Source organism: Sarcophilus harrisii, chromosome 1 (genome assembly GCF_902635505.1).
Source record: "Sarcophilus harrisii chromosome 1, mSarHar1.11, whole genome shotgun sequence".
NCBI classification, from domain to species: Eukaryota; Metazoa; Chordata; class Mammalia; order Dasyuromorphia; family Dasyuridae; genus Sarcophilus; species Sarcophilus harrisii.
Genome location: NC_045426.1, coordinates 128,339,502 through 128,356,630, shown reverse-complemented (window position 1 = coordinate 128,356,630; position 17,129 = coordinate 128,339,502). Strand labels below are relative to the sequence as shown.

The following is a 17,129-nucleotide window of genomic DNA, read 5'->3' as shown; positions in this document are numbered from 1 at the left end:
GTAAGTTCCCTGTTTGTCTATTAAAATACTCACCTAATTTCCTGGTCACTGGAGACTTCATGAGTGAAAATAGGGTCCTTGGTTCCACAATGGGCATCAAATGTGATGACCGCGTTAGCACCCTGGATACTTTAGAATCAGCCAGAATCAGAATAAGCAAAAGTCCTTAATCTTTATTATAATTTGTTGAAGCAAGAGGAGCTACAGTGGACACGGGAATCTCCTCTTTCTTCTCCTGCTGGAGCCACCTCTCTCATCCTACTCCACCCTCTACATCCTACATCCAATCTCAACAGATCATGCCTGCACAGAGTAGTGGGGCCATTCTTTCTCCAAGCATATGCTAATAGAGTATTGTCCAATTGGTAATAAGCCTTAAGTGCTTGGATTAAAGTGCATGAACTCAGTTCCAGCCCATTACAGAAACCCTTGCACAGCAGAGATGTCCAGAATGGCATGAGTTTTTATATATTCCGTCTTCAGATTCGGTGTTTTACTGGAATAGCAAATATGATGATACTAGTTTTTTTTTTTTAATGTTATTGCTTTTTGCTTCTCTTCTTTATTGTCTTTCACTTCTGCATTTTTGCATAGCCAATCAGTTATCCTTTCTTTTGTTTCAATAGTGAGATTGCTCTCTCACATGTAAGCTTTTTAATTCTGTTAATTATTTCTGCTTTGCAGGCCATAATTTCTAGTCTTACAATTCTTATTGCATTTTAAATCACTAAAGAAAAGTGTGTTATAGCTCCATGACATCAAAATCAACAAGATCCTCTGTCTCATCAAGTATTGAATCATTTACCTTTTTTTAAAAAACAGTCTATCATTCATTCAGTAAATATTTATTAAGTAGTTACTATTCCAGGCACTACGCTAAATGCTGGATACCTGAACTTGTTTAATAGATCTAAAGGCCATCTTTCCTTTTGTTGTTAATTTTTTTCTTCTTGGTTTGTCTGTTTATGCTTAAGGACTTTTGAGTTCTCTTACTCCTGAGATCTTTGATAGTTTCAGTGTTTTTTTCTTCCCTTATTTTCTTTTGTTGTTTAGTTTCTGATGCCTTTTCCTCTGATTTTAAAATAGCTCTGCCTTTTCCCATGCGAGGCTATTAACAACTCAACAACTTAGATCTCTGCTCTCAGTAACTTTTGTTGTTGTTCAATTCTTCATTCATGTCTGGCTTTATGTGACTCCATGAACTTTGTCCATGATGTTTTTTTTTTTTTGTCAGATACTGGAGCAGTTTGATATTTTCTTCTTCATTGTGTTCCTATTTTGCAGATGAGGAACCAGAATAAACAGGGATTAAGTAATTTCCAAGAGTCACACAAGGAATTAAGTGTCTGAGGCTGGGTTTGAACTTATACCTTCCAGACTCCAGACCTGGTGGTCCGTCCACTGTGCTAGCTAGCTGATCCAGTGACTTTTGTGGGGAATAGAACTGACCCCATTTGGATGCTGGGCTCTTTCCCTCAGGTTTAATGGATTGCTCTCCTGCTGCTTCCACGTGATGTCTCATCCTCTTTCTTTGTTTCCCAATTCTCTGGCCGAGCAGCACCCAGCACTGCCATACTGGTGCCATTGCAGCCTGGATTGATTAGTCTTATTTGCAATTTAGCTCACTACGGCTCTAAGAGGAAGTGTCTGAACCCTCTACTTTACTAAAGGGCTTAGAATCCTGCTATGAGAGTAGCTGTGGAGGCTGTAGCAAATTTTTTGTGTCTTGGAGCTTGGATCTCTGTGGTACTAAAAAGAGGGATGTGGGCCTGAGCTATGGGATGGGTTATGTTTTGTTACAAGCCTATGACAGTGGTTGCTCATGTAGCCTTGCTGCCAGTAACATAGAGGGCTTTGGGGGAGGAAGTGTTTAGTGAGCTCAAATGAAGCATTAGTTCATGGATTTTTTTTTTTAAGCCATCTAGGGTTAATAATTATTAATATCAGACAAAGTCAAACTTAAAGATTCAGTCAAGAGAGAAATCAATATTGTGTTAGCCATATTAGTATTGTTTTAGATGCATGTCTACATATGTGTAGATGTATGTATGTATGCATCTAGGCATATGTATATGTGTATATATATATATATATATATATTCACACCCTTACATCTACCCACACATATACATATATCTATATAAATACACATTTATTCTACACCTTAACTTGTCTTGCTCTTAATTAACCTTCCTCCACCCAACAATCCTTCGCTTCTTTCTTCTACCATTTTCTTCCCTTTTTATCCCATTCCCATTAATGTACAGAATTTATCCTATTCCTATTATTCTAAACACTCTTCTCTGCCCTAATTTATCCTATGCTACCTTTTCCCTCCCTCTTTATTTCTTTCCCATTAATCTACACACCTTTTCCCACTAACATAAATCTACACACCATTCTACAAACCCTCCTTATCTTGTTCCTTCCTCCCTTATTTCTTTATAAATTTTGGAGGGTGCTATACCCTTCATTGTGTATCCGTGTATATATCTATTTCCCAATGTAAACCACTCCTGATGTGAGTAGATTTTCAGCACTACCAGCTCGCCTCTTCCCTCTAATACCTCTGTGTTGGTTCTTTCTCTGCAACTCATTCATATAGTTTAATTAATATTTTTACCTTTTTCTACACAGTTTTGCTTTTTAGTTCATACTTAACTCTGCCCCAGTCTTTTTTTTCCTACCCTAATGCTGATGTCTGTCTTAAATAAATGGTTTACATTTGTTTAATGTAAAGAACATAAACAATTTCTCTGTGTTGCTTCCCTTGAAATTAATCTTTGATGTTGACTTTTATATGTTAAATTTTCTGTTGAATTCAGTTTGAGACAAAGGTCTGAAAATCTGCAAATTCGTTGAATGGCCATTTTTTTCTTTCAATTTCAATTTTTTCTTTCAAAATTCTTAATTTTGCTGGATATGATATTTTTGGCCACAGACCTCGTTATTTTGATTGTTAATATATATATATATATATATACATATATATGTATGTATATATATGCATATATATGTATATAAATAAAATCCAATACCTGTAGTCTTTTATTGTGGCTGCTGATAAATCTTTTATAATTCTAATTAGTAGTTCAAGCATATTTCATTTATTTTGTTTCTTATAAAATTTTCTTTTTAATCTGGGACTTTTGAAATTTAGCAATAATATTCCTATATATTTACCATGTAGGATCTCTTTGAGATCATGATCAGTGGATATTTTCTGTTTCTACTTTGCCCTCATGTTCTATCACTCCAGGACAATTTGATTATTTCTTGCTTTATTATGTCATGATTCTTTTTTGTTGTTGTTCACAGCTTTCAGATACTTCACTTATTTGTATGTTTTCTCTTTTTGTTCTCTCCAGATGTTTTTTTTTTTTAATGTTTCACATTATGTTCAGTTTTTTCATTCTTTATATTTTGTTTTGTTATTTCTTGGTCTATATATCTTCACTGGCTTCCCCTTCACTAAGAATTATTTTCTTCTTGAAGACTGTATCTCATTTTCTAGTTGGTTAATTTTTTAAAATAACCTTGGTTTTCTTGGATGGTTCTTATTTTATACACACACACACACACACACACACACACACACACATTTTTCCTTAGCCTCTTTCATTTGATTTTTGAAGGCTTTTTTGAATTTTTCTTTAAATTATTTCTGGACAGGAAGGCATTTAATGTTATTCTTTGGGGTAGAAGAAGTTTTTTAATTAATTGTCCTCTTTTGAAGTTGAATCCTAGTTTTCCTTGTTCCCATAGTAAGTTTCCATGGTTAGGTTCTTTGCCTGTTCTTTTCTTTTCTTTCTTTCCCCCCGCCCCCAAATAAGAACTATTAGTGTAATCCTGTGGAGGGGAGACAGTAACTCTATTTCACTTTAGTTTTCTCCTCCTCCTGGAACCCAAAGTGCCACCCCCTACAAGTACCCACAGCCAGCAGTGTTCCTTCCCCATGGCTTCTGCCCTCAATAATGTGCTGGTCCCTTCTGCCCCAGGACAGCATCCCTGCAGCACAGCTGGCCTGGAGGTCCTTAATCACCCAAGGTTCCCTCAGTCTTACCCAGTTCAGACCCCCATTCCCCATGCTGTCTGGGAAGTTAAAGTTCCCATGGTTGTGGCTGAGGCTGCCCTGAATCAGCTAGCCCCAGGGATCCTCACTTGCTTCTTACCACAGTACTTAAACCTGGTCCTGGGACTTTTCTTTGGGTCTTTTTGGGTTGTCCCAGAAGGACTCCTGTTCCTCTCTAAGTCTTATTTGTTTTTCCCCAGCCTAGGTTGGCGCTAAGGGAAAATCTGGAGAGCTTGGAATTTTCTGAAATACTCTGCCGTCTTCCCCCCAGAATTCTTTTTTATGTATAGTTTGGAACATATGAGTGCTGAGCTCATTTCCCTTTTGAATCCTGTGATTCTGTGGAGTGGATAATGGAGGTGACCCCAAGCTTGAAAATTGTTGAGGTAGAAATGTTAGTAGGACAAAGAATGACAATGAAGGACAAGAATAATGCATCCTTGAATTAGCCAACTAGCTTATGGAGTCAGGACAGTGAAGGCAGAAGAGAAATTAGGTCAATCTAAGACTTGGAAAGTTGAGATGGAGGAAGGGGCCAGATGTGTGTGAGGTCAGAGAAAAATGGGGTATATCCTTCCCTCCCCCCAGGATACTATGAGCTGTTTGGGTCCTGGGAACTGAAATGTGGTGTCAGGATTAGACTCATTGTCAAATGGGAAGGGAGGGCCAAAAGTAATGGAGTTTCCCAAAAATGTTAATTTCCCATTAACTGTGTAATAAAGGGTTGTTTTTGTTAGAGGACCATGTCCTTTGTGGCCTCTGGGGCCTCCTCTACTGTAAGCTGTTACTAGTTTTCTCGGGCCCTCTCTGTCTTTGAAATCTTAGATCAAAACTTTCCCTGATCTTCCAACCTAGAACTCATCTTACCTTTATTTAATGTCATAGCACTTTATCTAGCTCTTCTGCACTTATCAAAATCTAATGTGTCATATATTTAACTATGTGAAGTATTGTTTTCCTCTTACTAAATAATAAGGACCTTGAGATCAGGGACATTGTTTTTATTTCTTTACTTATTTTGTGTTCCCCTTTCCTCCTGGAGTGCCACTGGAGCTCCTTATATAATGAGTACTTAATAAATGTTCTTTGGATGAATTAACAATAACCCCTCCCCAAAAAAAATAGAAAATTTAATTTTCTGTTGGTTAATCCTAAATCTAGTAGAATTAGATACTTAGTGATACAATAGCACAGTATCTTACTGCTTCTTGGTTTTTTTGAAGCTTTAAATTTAACATTTTGATTCCAAAAACATTTATTAAAGACCTCTGTACAGTGTCTTCTGCTATTATTGTATTAATTCTTGGCTAATATTGACTCTTACAGAGCATAATATAATAACTTCATAATATATGCTGTTAATTCTCATGAGACATGAACACTTGAATGAAATGCAAAATTGATTAAATGATGAGCCAGTGTGGTATAGTATTGAGAGTGTTGGATTTGGAATGAGGAAGTCATACATTCCCATCCTGCCTCTAAAACTTTAAATTTTCTGACCATGGACAATTTATAACATAATTAGCAGTTAATGGAGAATATTGTAGAAGGAGTCATATGGAGTGAATCACAGATCTTTGAAATTTCTATGTATTTAAAATTAAATAAAATAAGGCATAGTAATAAACATTACAAATATTTTTGTTTTAGGTTCCAGAGAATTGTTATTCTGTGCCTTCTGCGCTCTTACCTGAAACTAAAGACAATATTGAGAAAGAAAGTAATGGAGATATTGGCTGTCCAGGATCAGTGCCAATTGCAAAAGAAATTCAGGAAGTCTATAATAATGATGGACCTTATGACAACTTTTTGGAGTAAGTTTTTAATTAGAACTTCCCTTCAATAGCATGGGAGGGACTTGAGACTAAAGGTATTAAATGATTTCTTTTTGCATGTTTTTTTTTTAATTAAAGCTTTTTGTTTTTCAAAACAGTGGACAATTCTTCAACATTAGCCCTTGCAAAATCCTGTGTTCCATTTCCTGCCCCCCCCCCCTTCCTCCACACTCTCTCCTAGATGGCAAGTAGTCCAGTATATGTTAAACATGGTAGGAATATATGTTAAATCCAATGTATTTGTTTATATTTATTTATATAAATATATATATATGTATATATATATATACATATATATATATTTATATATATATATACATATATATATTTATATATATATATATATTTATACGATTATCATGCCACATATGAAAAAAAAAAAGAGAAGCAAAACAAAATGCAAGCAAACAACAACAGAGAGAGTGAGAATGCTCTGTTGTTAACCAACCTCAGTTCCCACAATCCTCTCTCTGGGTGATGGCTCTCTTCATCACAAGATCATTGGAACTGGCCTGAATTATCTCACTGTTGAAGAGAGCCAGGTCCATCAGAATTGATCATCATTTAATCTTGCTGTTGCTGTGTACAGTGTTCTCTTGGTTTTGCTCATTTCATTCAGCATCAGTTCATGTAAGTCTCTCCAGGCCTTTCTGAAATCTTCCTGCTGGTCATTTCTTACAGAACAATAATATTCCATAATATTCATATACCATAACTTATTCAACCATTCTCCTATTGATGGGGATCCACTCAGTTTCCAGTTTCTGGCCACTACAAAGAGGGCTGCCAAAAACATTTTTGCACATGTGGGTCCTTTTCCCTTCCTTTAACATCTCTTTGGGATAAAAGCCTAGTAGAAACACTGCTGAATCAGAGGGTATGCCCAGTTTGATAACTTTTTGAGCATAGTTCCAAATTGCTCACCAGAATAGTTGGATCCATTCACAGTTCCACTAACAATGTATCAGTGTTCCAGTTTTCTTTCTTTCTTTCTTTTAATTTAATTTTTTTAAATTAAATTTTTAATTAAAATTTTTAATTTTAATTTTTTAAAATTAATTCTGTTTCTTTATTTACAAGATATATGGATGGGTAATTTTTCAGCATTGACAATTGCAAAACCTTTTGTTCCAACTTTTCCCTTCCTTCCTCCCACCCCCTCCCCCAGATGGCAGGTTGACCAATACATGTCAAATATGTTGAAGTATAAGTTAAATACAATATATGTAGTGTTCCAGTTTTCCCACATCCCCTCCAGCATTCCTCATTACCTTTTCCTGTCATCTTAGCCAATTTGATAGGTGTGTAGTGATATTTGAGTTATTTTAATTTGTATTTCTCTGATCAATAGTGATTTAGAGCACCTTTTCATATGACTAGAAATAGTTTCAATTTCTTCATCTGAAACTTGTCTCTTCATATCCTTTGACCATTTATCAATTGGAGAATGGTTTGAATTCTTATAAATTTGAGTCAGTTCTCTATATGTTTTTAGATATGAGGCCTCTGTCGGAACCCTTGAATGTAAAAATGTTTTCTCACTTTATTGCTTCCCTTCTAATCTTGTCTGTATTAGTTTTGTTTGTACAGAAACTTTTTAATTCAATATAATCAAAATTATCTATTTTGTGATCAATAATGATCTCTGGTTCTTTTTTTTTTTTTCATAAATTCTTTCCTCCTCCACAGATCTGAGAGGTAAACTACCCTATGTTCTTCTAATTTGTTTATAATATCATTTTTTATGTTTAGATCATGAACCTATTTTGACTTTATCCTTGCTATATGGTGTTAGGTGTGGGTCAATGCCTAGTTTCTTTTTGCATTTTTTTTAACTTTAATAATAAGTGGTGAGGACCCCTTAACAATTTCTTTTAAAATGATGAAAAAAATTGTTTTTTTTCTGTTATTAATCTTTCTGAGCAGGTAGGTTGACTTTCATATTAATTTTTTACATATAACCTATAGGATTACATAAAAATTATAAGTAATTAGTTTTTAATAAAAAATTTTATTTGCACACTTTTAGTCATTTCTGTATGTAGGTTATGAAATCATTAAGGAATGACAGAAAAGACTCCTTTTTGAAAGGGATTGGATAAGTTAGAATTCTTAGCAGTTTCTGTGTACAGATCTTTTCAAAACTAATATCTTTTCTGCCATTATAAAATAACAATGACTGAAGTGTTTTGGAAAAAAAGTACTTTCATCAGGTCACATTTTTGATTCTAAATTTAGTATGTAATTTTTTTCCTGATTTCTATCAATAGACTAACTATCCAATCAAAAGATCCTGAAAAAAAAGAACTCATTGAGGAGAGCATTTCTATAACTCATGTAACTGATAAAGAATTTACAGATTTTGACAAAGATCTCCCAGAAGAAATGGAAATATTTACACAAGAGGAAATGAAAATGCCAAACTATGGAGGTAAGTTCATTTAGTAGATAACTTATTAATTTGATGTTATAAATTTGATGATAATTTTAAGCCAATGTTGTAGTTATTGTATTTACTATAGACTATAACTTAAAATTATTTTGATTATTATTAAAGAACTTATGTAAATTAGGTTGGAGACAGATGTTTTTGGCTAAAATATGTTAGCTTCTTGTAATATTTTTTCCTCTTACACCTTTGCAATGTTCCTTAGACTATCTGTATGAAAAAATATTGACTTTTAGATTAGATTCAGTTGATCAGGATCCCTAAATCTAAAGCTCATGGAGCTTTTAGGATCCAGAGAATTGCTATTCTAGTGACTAAAGTACTCATGAGTACTCACTTCAAGCACCTATATTAAAACTGGAACTATGCAGAGAAAATTAGCATGGCCCCTTGTACAGGAATGACATGCTAATTCATGAAGCCTTCCTTATTTTTACCCAAACAGTCTTCACGGTAATAGCAATATTGTAAAGATAGTCATCTTTGAAAGTATCTCTGAATGACCACAATTCCAAAATACTCATAATAAATTCCAGATAGGGAATTGATGGACTCAAGAATGTAAATGAAAGCATATTTTTTCTTTTTCTTTTTGAACATGGCTAATATGGAAATTTGCTTTTATATACTTGTAGTATTTGTAATGGGTTTTATTTTTCTTGCCTTGTCAGTGAGGAAAGGAGAGGATTTAAACTCAAAAAAAGAATTAAAAAGTCTCTGTGCTTAAAAAAATGAAAAATAAAAGTTATGGTAAGTGTAGAAGAGATGACTTGATGGTGACTTCAATTTATTAAGCATTCATTGAACCATTTACTTTTGGGTGGGTACATGATGTATGTTAGGCAATGAATGAAAGAGAAAAAATTTAGATAAAAATCGTTCTATGGAGCTTACAAAATGGACTAGGGGGGTTATGACATATACAGATAAATGTAATATAAAATGGTAAACAGGTATATCAGAGCAGTACATATAAAGTGTTACATGAAGTCCAAGAGGGAAAATAATCCTTACTGATGGGGGAATTGGGGGAAAGTTAATCAAGAAGATAGTTGGGCATCAAGGATAAGTAAGTCTTCAAAAGATGGGGTTAAGATGTTGGAGAAGTCAGTCTAGGCACAAAGAAGCAGTGTGAACGAAACAGAGATTAGGGCACATACAGGAGACCTCATGCCTAGACTCTGGATGGGAGCAGAGCAGATACGGAAGTAATAGGAGATAAGAAATGTTCATCTGCCTGTAAGTCACAAGTGTATAGAAAAGTGCAAAAGTATGAACCAGTGTCTGCATTCGGAGAGTTCTGAACATCTGAACTTGCCTTATTAGGCAATAGAGAGCTCAAATTCAGCGTTTAATTAAATTAAGATTTGCTGAGTGCCTCCTCTGAGCCAGGCCCCATGCTGTATGCTGGGTTTTGACTAAAAAAGCTGGCATGCATTTTGTTCTGTTGTCTCACTTGTGTCTGACTCTTCAGGACCTTGGTTGGGGTTTTCTTAGCAAAGATACTGGAGAGGTTTTCCATTGCCTGTCATAGTTAATTTGACAGAGCAAACAGACAAAAAGGGCCTGCCGGCCTGCCAATCTGTCTGCTGCTCTACCTAGTTGCTCTCTGTCTGCATACAGTTATGTTTGAAGAAGAAATTCTTGGCAGTAGTGTGGATATATGTGTGTGTGTGTGTGTGTGTGTGTGTGTATGTATATACATACATTTATAAATATACACACACACATATATAAATGTAGTGTGTGTGTATTTAGGGAAGAGTTGTGTAGAGTGAGAATAAAGGGTAGAGTTATTACAGTGGTCTAGATGGGTTGCTTAAAAAAGGACCTGATTTAGGATGTGACCATATTCTAGCTCATCATCCAGAGCCTGAGGATTAAGGTAAACACTCCTTTTAATAAAAACATCCAGTGATCTCCAGAAAAAAATTTATCCACAAGGTCAAAAAAAAACTACTCCAATACTAACACATTATTGGTGGAGTTCTGAATGGAGTCATTCATTCTGGAGAGTAGTTTGGACTGTGCATGCCCTGTGATCCCGCAGTATTTCTAATGGGCTTGTATCATAAAGAGATCTTCAAGGAGGGAAAGGGGCCCACATGTGTAAATGCTTAATTCCGGGGGGGGGGGGAATTCACCTTATTTGTGAACACCCTAGTACTACTTTGCATTTTACATTACCAGCCTCTCCTAATTCCCAGACCCTCAGAGAAACTTCTGGTCACTGAATTTTGCAGTATATAAACCAGTTTCATCAGGCTTCCCTCTTTCTGGGGTCTGCAGAGATCTCGAGCTACTGTTTCATAGGAACAATAGTTTAAGTACCGGTAGAGGGCTCAAGAACAGCCAGGTGCAAGCTCAGCGTCTTTCATTCATGGGTTCACATCCTGTCCCTGACCTCCTATGGACTCCCATGTGAACACCAGATGAAAGAGAGCAACTTCCTCCTCCTTACGGTTTAAATAGGGTCTATGAGGTCACACACAGCCCATCAGAGAAGGAGAACACTTCCTGTTAATGAAGCAATCTCAATATGGCCAGAGTTCCCGCTCACCGGGCGGCCCCTGTTTTGCTCACAGCAAATCACTTCTGGGGGCTCAGGCAAAGCTTGCTTACTTCATGTTTCCATTGACTGTGACCCTTCTCCTATGACCCTTATTCACGGGCAAAAATGTTTGTGGCAGCTGTTTGTAGTGGCCAGAAACTGGAAACTGAGTGGGTGCCCATCAATTGGAGAATGGCTGAATAAGTTATAGTGTATGAATGTTATGGAATATTATTGTTCTGTAAGAAATGACCAACAGGATGAATACAGAGAGGCCTGGAGAGACTTACACGAACTGATGCTAAATGAAGTGAATAGAACCAAGAGAGCATTGTACACAGCAACAAGGTTATGCGAGGATCACTTGCGATGGACGTGTCTCTTTTCAACAGTGAAGTGATTTGAGCCAGTTCTGATAGACTTGTGATGGAAAATGCCATCTGCATCCAGAGAGAGAACTATGGAGGCTGAATGTGCATCAAAGCGGAGTAGTTGCACCTTTCTGTTGCTGTTGTTTGCTTGTTTTTTCCCTTTTGATCTGGTTTATGTCTGTGTGTGCAGCATGATGAATATGGAAATATGTTTGGAAGGATGGATATGTTTAACCTATATTGGATTGCTTGCTGTCTTGGGAAGTAGAGGCGGGGAAGGATGTCATGTCCAGACCAGCTCTCCGGAGCACCTTGAGATTAACCTGAGTCCTTGGGCTTAGGGGAGGAGTGAAGGAAGCAGGAGAGCCTTCACGGGACTGGTCAGAGATGTAGTCTGGAATCTGGCGTCTTCTTTTGTGTCTGTGGCTGAGAGCTGTGGCTGAGAGAGCTCTTCCAGTTGTTCCATTCAGTACGATTACATCACTAGCCCACACAGCACCGGTCAAAGTAGAACATTACATCTTTACATCACATTAAGTACCACGCTAAGTATGTGCTTAGCTGGAGAATCATTATCTCATCAGTCATACTGAGTCTTAAGTATATCTTTTCAGAGTTCCGGCCCTCTACTGGAGGAGAGGGAGAAAAATTTGGAACAATTTTGCAAAGGTGAATATTGAAAACTATCTTTGCAAGCATTTGGAAAAATAAAGTACTATTGAAATAAAAAAATGTAAATATAAAATATATATAGTATATATAATAAAAGTAGAAATAAATTTTTAAAAATAGTCCAAGGATGTTAAATTCCTCTGAGAAGGAGGTTCCTAAGGTCTCAAGGGCTCCTTTCCTGAAGTCCTAAAATTTATATTTTCTTAATTTTTATTTAATTTATGTTTTCTTAATTAAAGGGTATATAGCTGGGTTAAATCAAACTTTCCCATGTCTGTTCCATTGTATTTTGGGTCACAACAATAATTGAAATTATGAAAGTATGGAAGTTAACTCCTATTCCACTACTGAACTATTTATGAAAAATTGGAATAAAGAATAGGAAACAGATAAGAGATATTTTTGAGGTAAAATCAGTAGCACTTGGTTACTGATTCACTGTGACATCAAGTTTATAAACATGGGAAACTAGGTAATGATGGTATAATGCTGGCAAAAGTATTGAAGTCCAGAAGAGGAGCAAGTTTTTTTTTAATTATAGCTTTTTATTTCCAAAATATGTACATGGATTATTTTCAACATTCATCCCTACAAAAACCCTGTGTTCTGATTTTTTTCCCTCCCTTCCCTTCTCTCCCCCAGTTGGCAAGTGATCCAATATATGTTAAACAAATGCAGTTCCTCTCTCTCTATTTCCACAAATATGCTGCACAAGAAAAATCAGATCCAAAAGGAAAAAAATAAGAAAGAAAACAAAATGCAAGCAAACAACAGCAAAAAGAATGAAAATGTTATGTTGTGGTCCACATTGAGTTCCCACTGTCCTCTCTATGAGAGGACTGCTCTAAGAGAGCAGATGATTCTCTTCATCCCAAGGTCATTGGAAATGGTCTGAATCAACTCATTGTTGATGAGAGCCATGTCCATCAAAATTGATGGTTGTATAATCTAAGGAGCAAGTTTTTAGAGAAAGATAATTAAGAGAGAAGATTTCTCTTGAGTATATTGAATTTAATGTGCCATTTGGACATTAGAGTGTCCTATAGGACAAAAGAGATGTTCTGTAGTCTGTCAGAAGTAGGGATTGTAATTCAAAAGAATGTTCAGATAGCTTTGGTGGTCAGTTATATAGAGTGATTGTTGAATCTATAGAAATGAATGAGATCACCCCAAAACAAGATATACATGCAGAAGTCAAAACGTGGGAGGATTTTCACACTAATGGTTCTAGAGAAGAGGAACAAGAACATTTAAATAAAAGTGATTAGAGAGGTAGGAAACCTGAAAAGGCAGAGGAGGAAAGAATATCCAGAATGAGAGTGTTCAATAATGTCACATGCTACAAAGGAAAGTTTCAAGATGGAAGACTAGAGACCTTTTCTGATCCTTGTGACTTCTCAAAACTCCAAAATAGGAATTTTTGGAAGAGATAAAAACCTTTTTAGCTGTATTCTAAAGTCTAAAATACTAAGAATCCTATTGAGGAAAAAACCCAGTAAACTATCATCAGAGAAGGCTAATCTCTAACCCGGACCATGTTCACTCAGCATCCCCTTTCCCACCAGCTGTCACATTCTGGTAGGACTTCATAATGTGATTCACTGGCTTGCAACAAACTCTCCTTCCCTTAGCCTTGTATCTTAGAAAATCAAAAAGCAGAAGCTTCCTCTGACTGAGACAGCAGCATAATAATGTTCTGTACCACTCAAAAATTGAGAAATGGAAGGAACTGAAGCAGGATACCAGCATATCAGGCAATCTATTAGATCTGAGGAAAAAGGGACTGGTATCCAATTGAAACTAATTCTGTCTTCCCAGAAGTCAGTGACTTCTTCAGTGTGGGAGAAGACTGAAATGAATTTGAGGCCTATTCCTTATGTTATTAATAATAACTGAGGTTTTATCTGGTTTAATCTGTTTATAGTTCAAGATCTTTAACTAAGTTTTCTTTTTCCTGGAATCTTTGGTAATTTCAGTTGTCTTTTTCTCTTATATTCCCCTATTCCTCAGTTTCTGACTCCTTTTCTTTTGATGATGGGGATAATAATAGAAAGAATTATGTCCTCTAGATTGTCAGATTCAATATAAATGAATGAATATTGCAAGACAAAAGACAACTGATGAAGCATAAGACCTGCATGGAAAATCATCAGGATGTTCACAAAAGATTTTAAAGATCAATAAGAATTATTAAAGCAGAATTTATATAGAAGTAATTGACAGAATAAAAAAACTTGAATTCTCCATGGCAAAATTTGCTAAAGAAACAAAAGAGAAAATAAATAATTGGGATAGAAAATATACAGAAGTGAAGCATAATCTTGAAGAAGAGAAGCAAAAAGCAATAAAATGAAAAGAAATATGATCTTTATATAATCAAAACATAACAGACTATAATAGGATACATAGAAATATTTTAAGGCTAAGAAGTCTCCTAGAAAAATAAAACATTGAACATAATAATGTCAGAAATAATACAATAAACTGCTAGTTTCTGAATAAAGAAAACAGAGTGCCATTCAAAAGAACCTGGGGATTCCTTCCAGGAAAACTAAAACCTATGCTTTGAACTCCGTGTATGTTGGTTAAATTTAACAATTTCATTGATAACAAATTTTGCAAGGGACTGGGAGAAAGACCTTCAGATATAAAGTTAAGGAAATTCAGATAAGGTTTTTCTGCATCCACTGGAAGCTCCTAGATAGAATGGAAAAAAATGTGTTTCCAAAGTGATATATACTGAAAATCTGAGCCTAATCATTAATGAAAAAAAAAATTGATTAAAAAAGAAACATTTGGAGCACTCCTATAAAGAAAACCAGACCTAAAAACATGTTCGCTTCACAAACAAGAAAGGTAAACAAATTTATCAGCCAAGTAAGATATAGCTATTAAAACAAATTATCTCCAGGAAAAAAATAAGAAAAAAAGAAAAATATATATTTGTTAACAACAACAAATCATTTAAGAGTTTTCTTTCTAAAGTATACAAGGGATAAGGTTGATAGCAAAAGTCATATAGAAGGAGTGATAGTGGAGGCCTGAAAAATGGACTAAATATCACAACATACTACCTATAGGTCAATCAGTCTGCTTCATATGACTACATTGCATAATGAGACTATATAGAAAAGGGGAAGGAAAAGTAGAAAATAGAATAGGTGACATACCCTAATCAAATCAAAGATTAACATTGAAGGGTAAACAACTCTTGTCATTTATCAGGAGAAAAAAGGCCTGCAAGAGAATAGGGAAGAGGCTAAGGGGAAGAATTGAAACGAGGGAAAGAAATGGAGAAGTCTTATTTCTTTGGTGGAAGTAGCATCCCATTGAAGAATGTCCCCTTGGAGGAAGAGTGATCTGCAAAGGGAGATGGGGACCTCACAGTGGGGATGATCTCCCAGGTTTTGGTGTTTTCAGAGAATACCCATATGCCTCAGAAGAAAGGGAATCGCAGATCTTGGGGACAACTTTAGCCTTGGAAGAGTAGGAAGATATGGACTTAGGGAAGAGATTCTGTAACAAATAAGTGAGAAATGATTGTATGGAAGAGCAAAAGGTAATAAGGAAATACACAGTCAGGAACAGGAAAATTCCTCCCATGGGACAATACTAGTATCTTTTATCACCTTCAGGAATTGATATTTCTCAGTGTGAATTATACCAGAAGAAAAAGACCTTTCACTACTGTGATATAAAGGGACAATAGCCTATAAAAAATGGTCACCTTGAAAAAAAATGTAAAGATATTTGTCATTGAAGGATTAGATAGAGATGGGAAGATGGAAAGATCAAAAGAAGCTTTTTTTTTATTAGGATTGGGAGACCTGAGCTTGCTCCTAAGGAGATGAAAGAAACATAGTATTCCTCATTGTGGACTCGGTTCTAGCCCAGTTAGACTAGTAATTTGTAGTTTCCCAAACTTGACTTTCTGTTTATCATCCTCTTGCTTTTGCACAAGCCATGTCAATGTGCTTCCTTATCTTTTTTCTTCAGAATCCTTATCTTTCTTCAAAGGTCAGCTCAGGTGTCACTTTCTCCAGGAGACTTTCATTGATATACCTAATTTATTAAATAGACCTTTACTCAGATTATCTTGCATTTATGTATCTCCATGTTATGTTAAAATCACATAAGCTCTTACTTAGTACTTCAGTCAATATATACATACATATGCAACAGCATAAATACATAAATATATATCAATATACATGTAAGCATATATATAATATATAAAAGTATTATATATTTATTATATATGTATATATATTATATGTAGTATATATAAAAGAATATATATATATTCCTTTCCAAAGGAAAAGTTTATATTCCCAAATAACATAAGCTTTTTAAGGACAGGAACGGTGACTGTTTCTTTTTCATTTTTGTACTTTTCAGAGTGCTTTGGCACTTAGTCACATAAATGTTTGTTGAATTGAATTGAAAATGTGTGACAGAAAGGATGATTGCTAGAGCAAAGTTTTGCGGGTGGTCTGATGATATGGGATCAGAGCCTTAGTTAAGGAAGAAATATGCCTCTTTTTTAGGACAAGATAATAGGAAAGAAAAATGGTTGATAATGAGAAATTTTAAGGGATAGAATATGGAGGTTGAGCGCTAAGATGATCTCACTTCTCAGTGAAGTAGAATGGCTATCCATTCTATTATAAATAGTGGGTAATGGGTGCTTGAGGAGAGAGTAAAAACTTTAAAATGGTCACTGAGAAGAACCTAAGGATTTAATAATCATATTTTTAAATATTCCTCTGAAAATTTTGTTTAGGTTGACTATCACTTAATTTTTCATCTTTATAGATTATTCCAAGTGTTCTAAAAATCAACTGAGTTCTAAGATAATCATTTTTGTGTTTTTTTGTGTCTCAATCTAGAGAACTCTGAAGGCTCATTTGGAAGCCAAAACACTGACATTTCCATCAGTCTTGTGCCATTAGAAGGGCAGTCAGAAGAAGTAAGTCAGATTACATGTAGATAACACAAGTTGACAGTTTCTTCTTATGTTTATGTTATAAATGCATCTACTTAGAGTGTAAACATATCATTAAAATTTCATTATTTTTTAAATTATTTATGGAAAGAATTACCATGCTGTATTCTTTCCTTAAAATTGAAATGTTGAAAATACTTGTTAATTTAAGTTCATGAATTTTTAGGCAAA

At 35.2% G+C, this 17,129-nt stretch overlaps 1 protein-coding gene and 1 non-coding gene across 3 annotated transcripts in view; both read left to right on the top strand.

Moving 5' to 3' along the window:
- Nucleotides 1-17,129, top strand: part of CPLANE1 (ciliogenesis and planar polarity effector 1) — a 115,868-nt gene that overhangs the window by 49,774 nt on the left and 48,965 nt on the right. For both annotated transcript variants that reach the window (XM_031964220.1, XM_031964228.1), the window contains 3 exons: nt 5,726-5,889; nt 8,181-8,341; nt 16,843-16,922. In XM_031964220.1, coding sequence (XP_031820080.1) covers nt 5,726-5,889; nt 8,181-8,341; nt 16,843-16,922 — 405 coding nt within the window. The remainder of the gene's footprint in view (nt 1-5,725; nt 5,890-8,180; nt 8,342-16,842; nt 16,923-17,129) is intronic.
- LOC111719061 lies at nt 8,689-8,794 on the top strand. Its single transcript, XR_002769362.1, has one exon. It is a non-coding gene; the product is annotated as a U6 spliceosomal RNA (small nuclear RNA).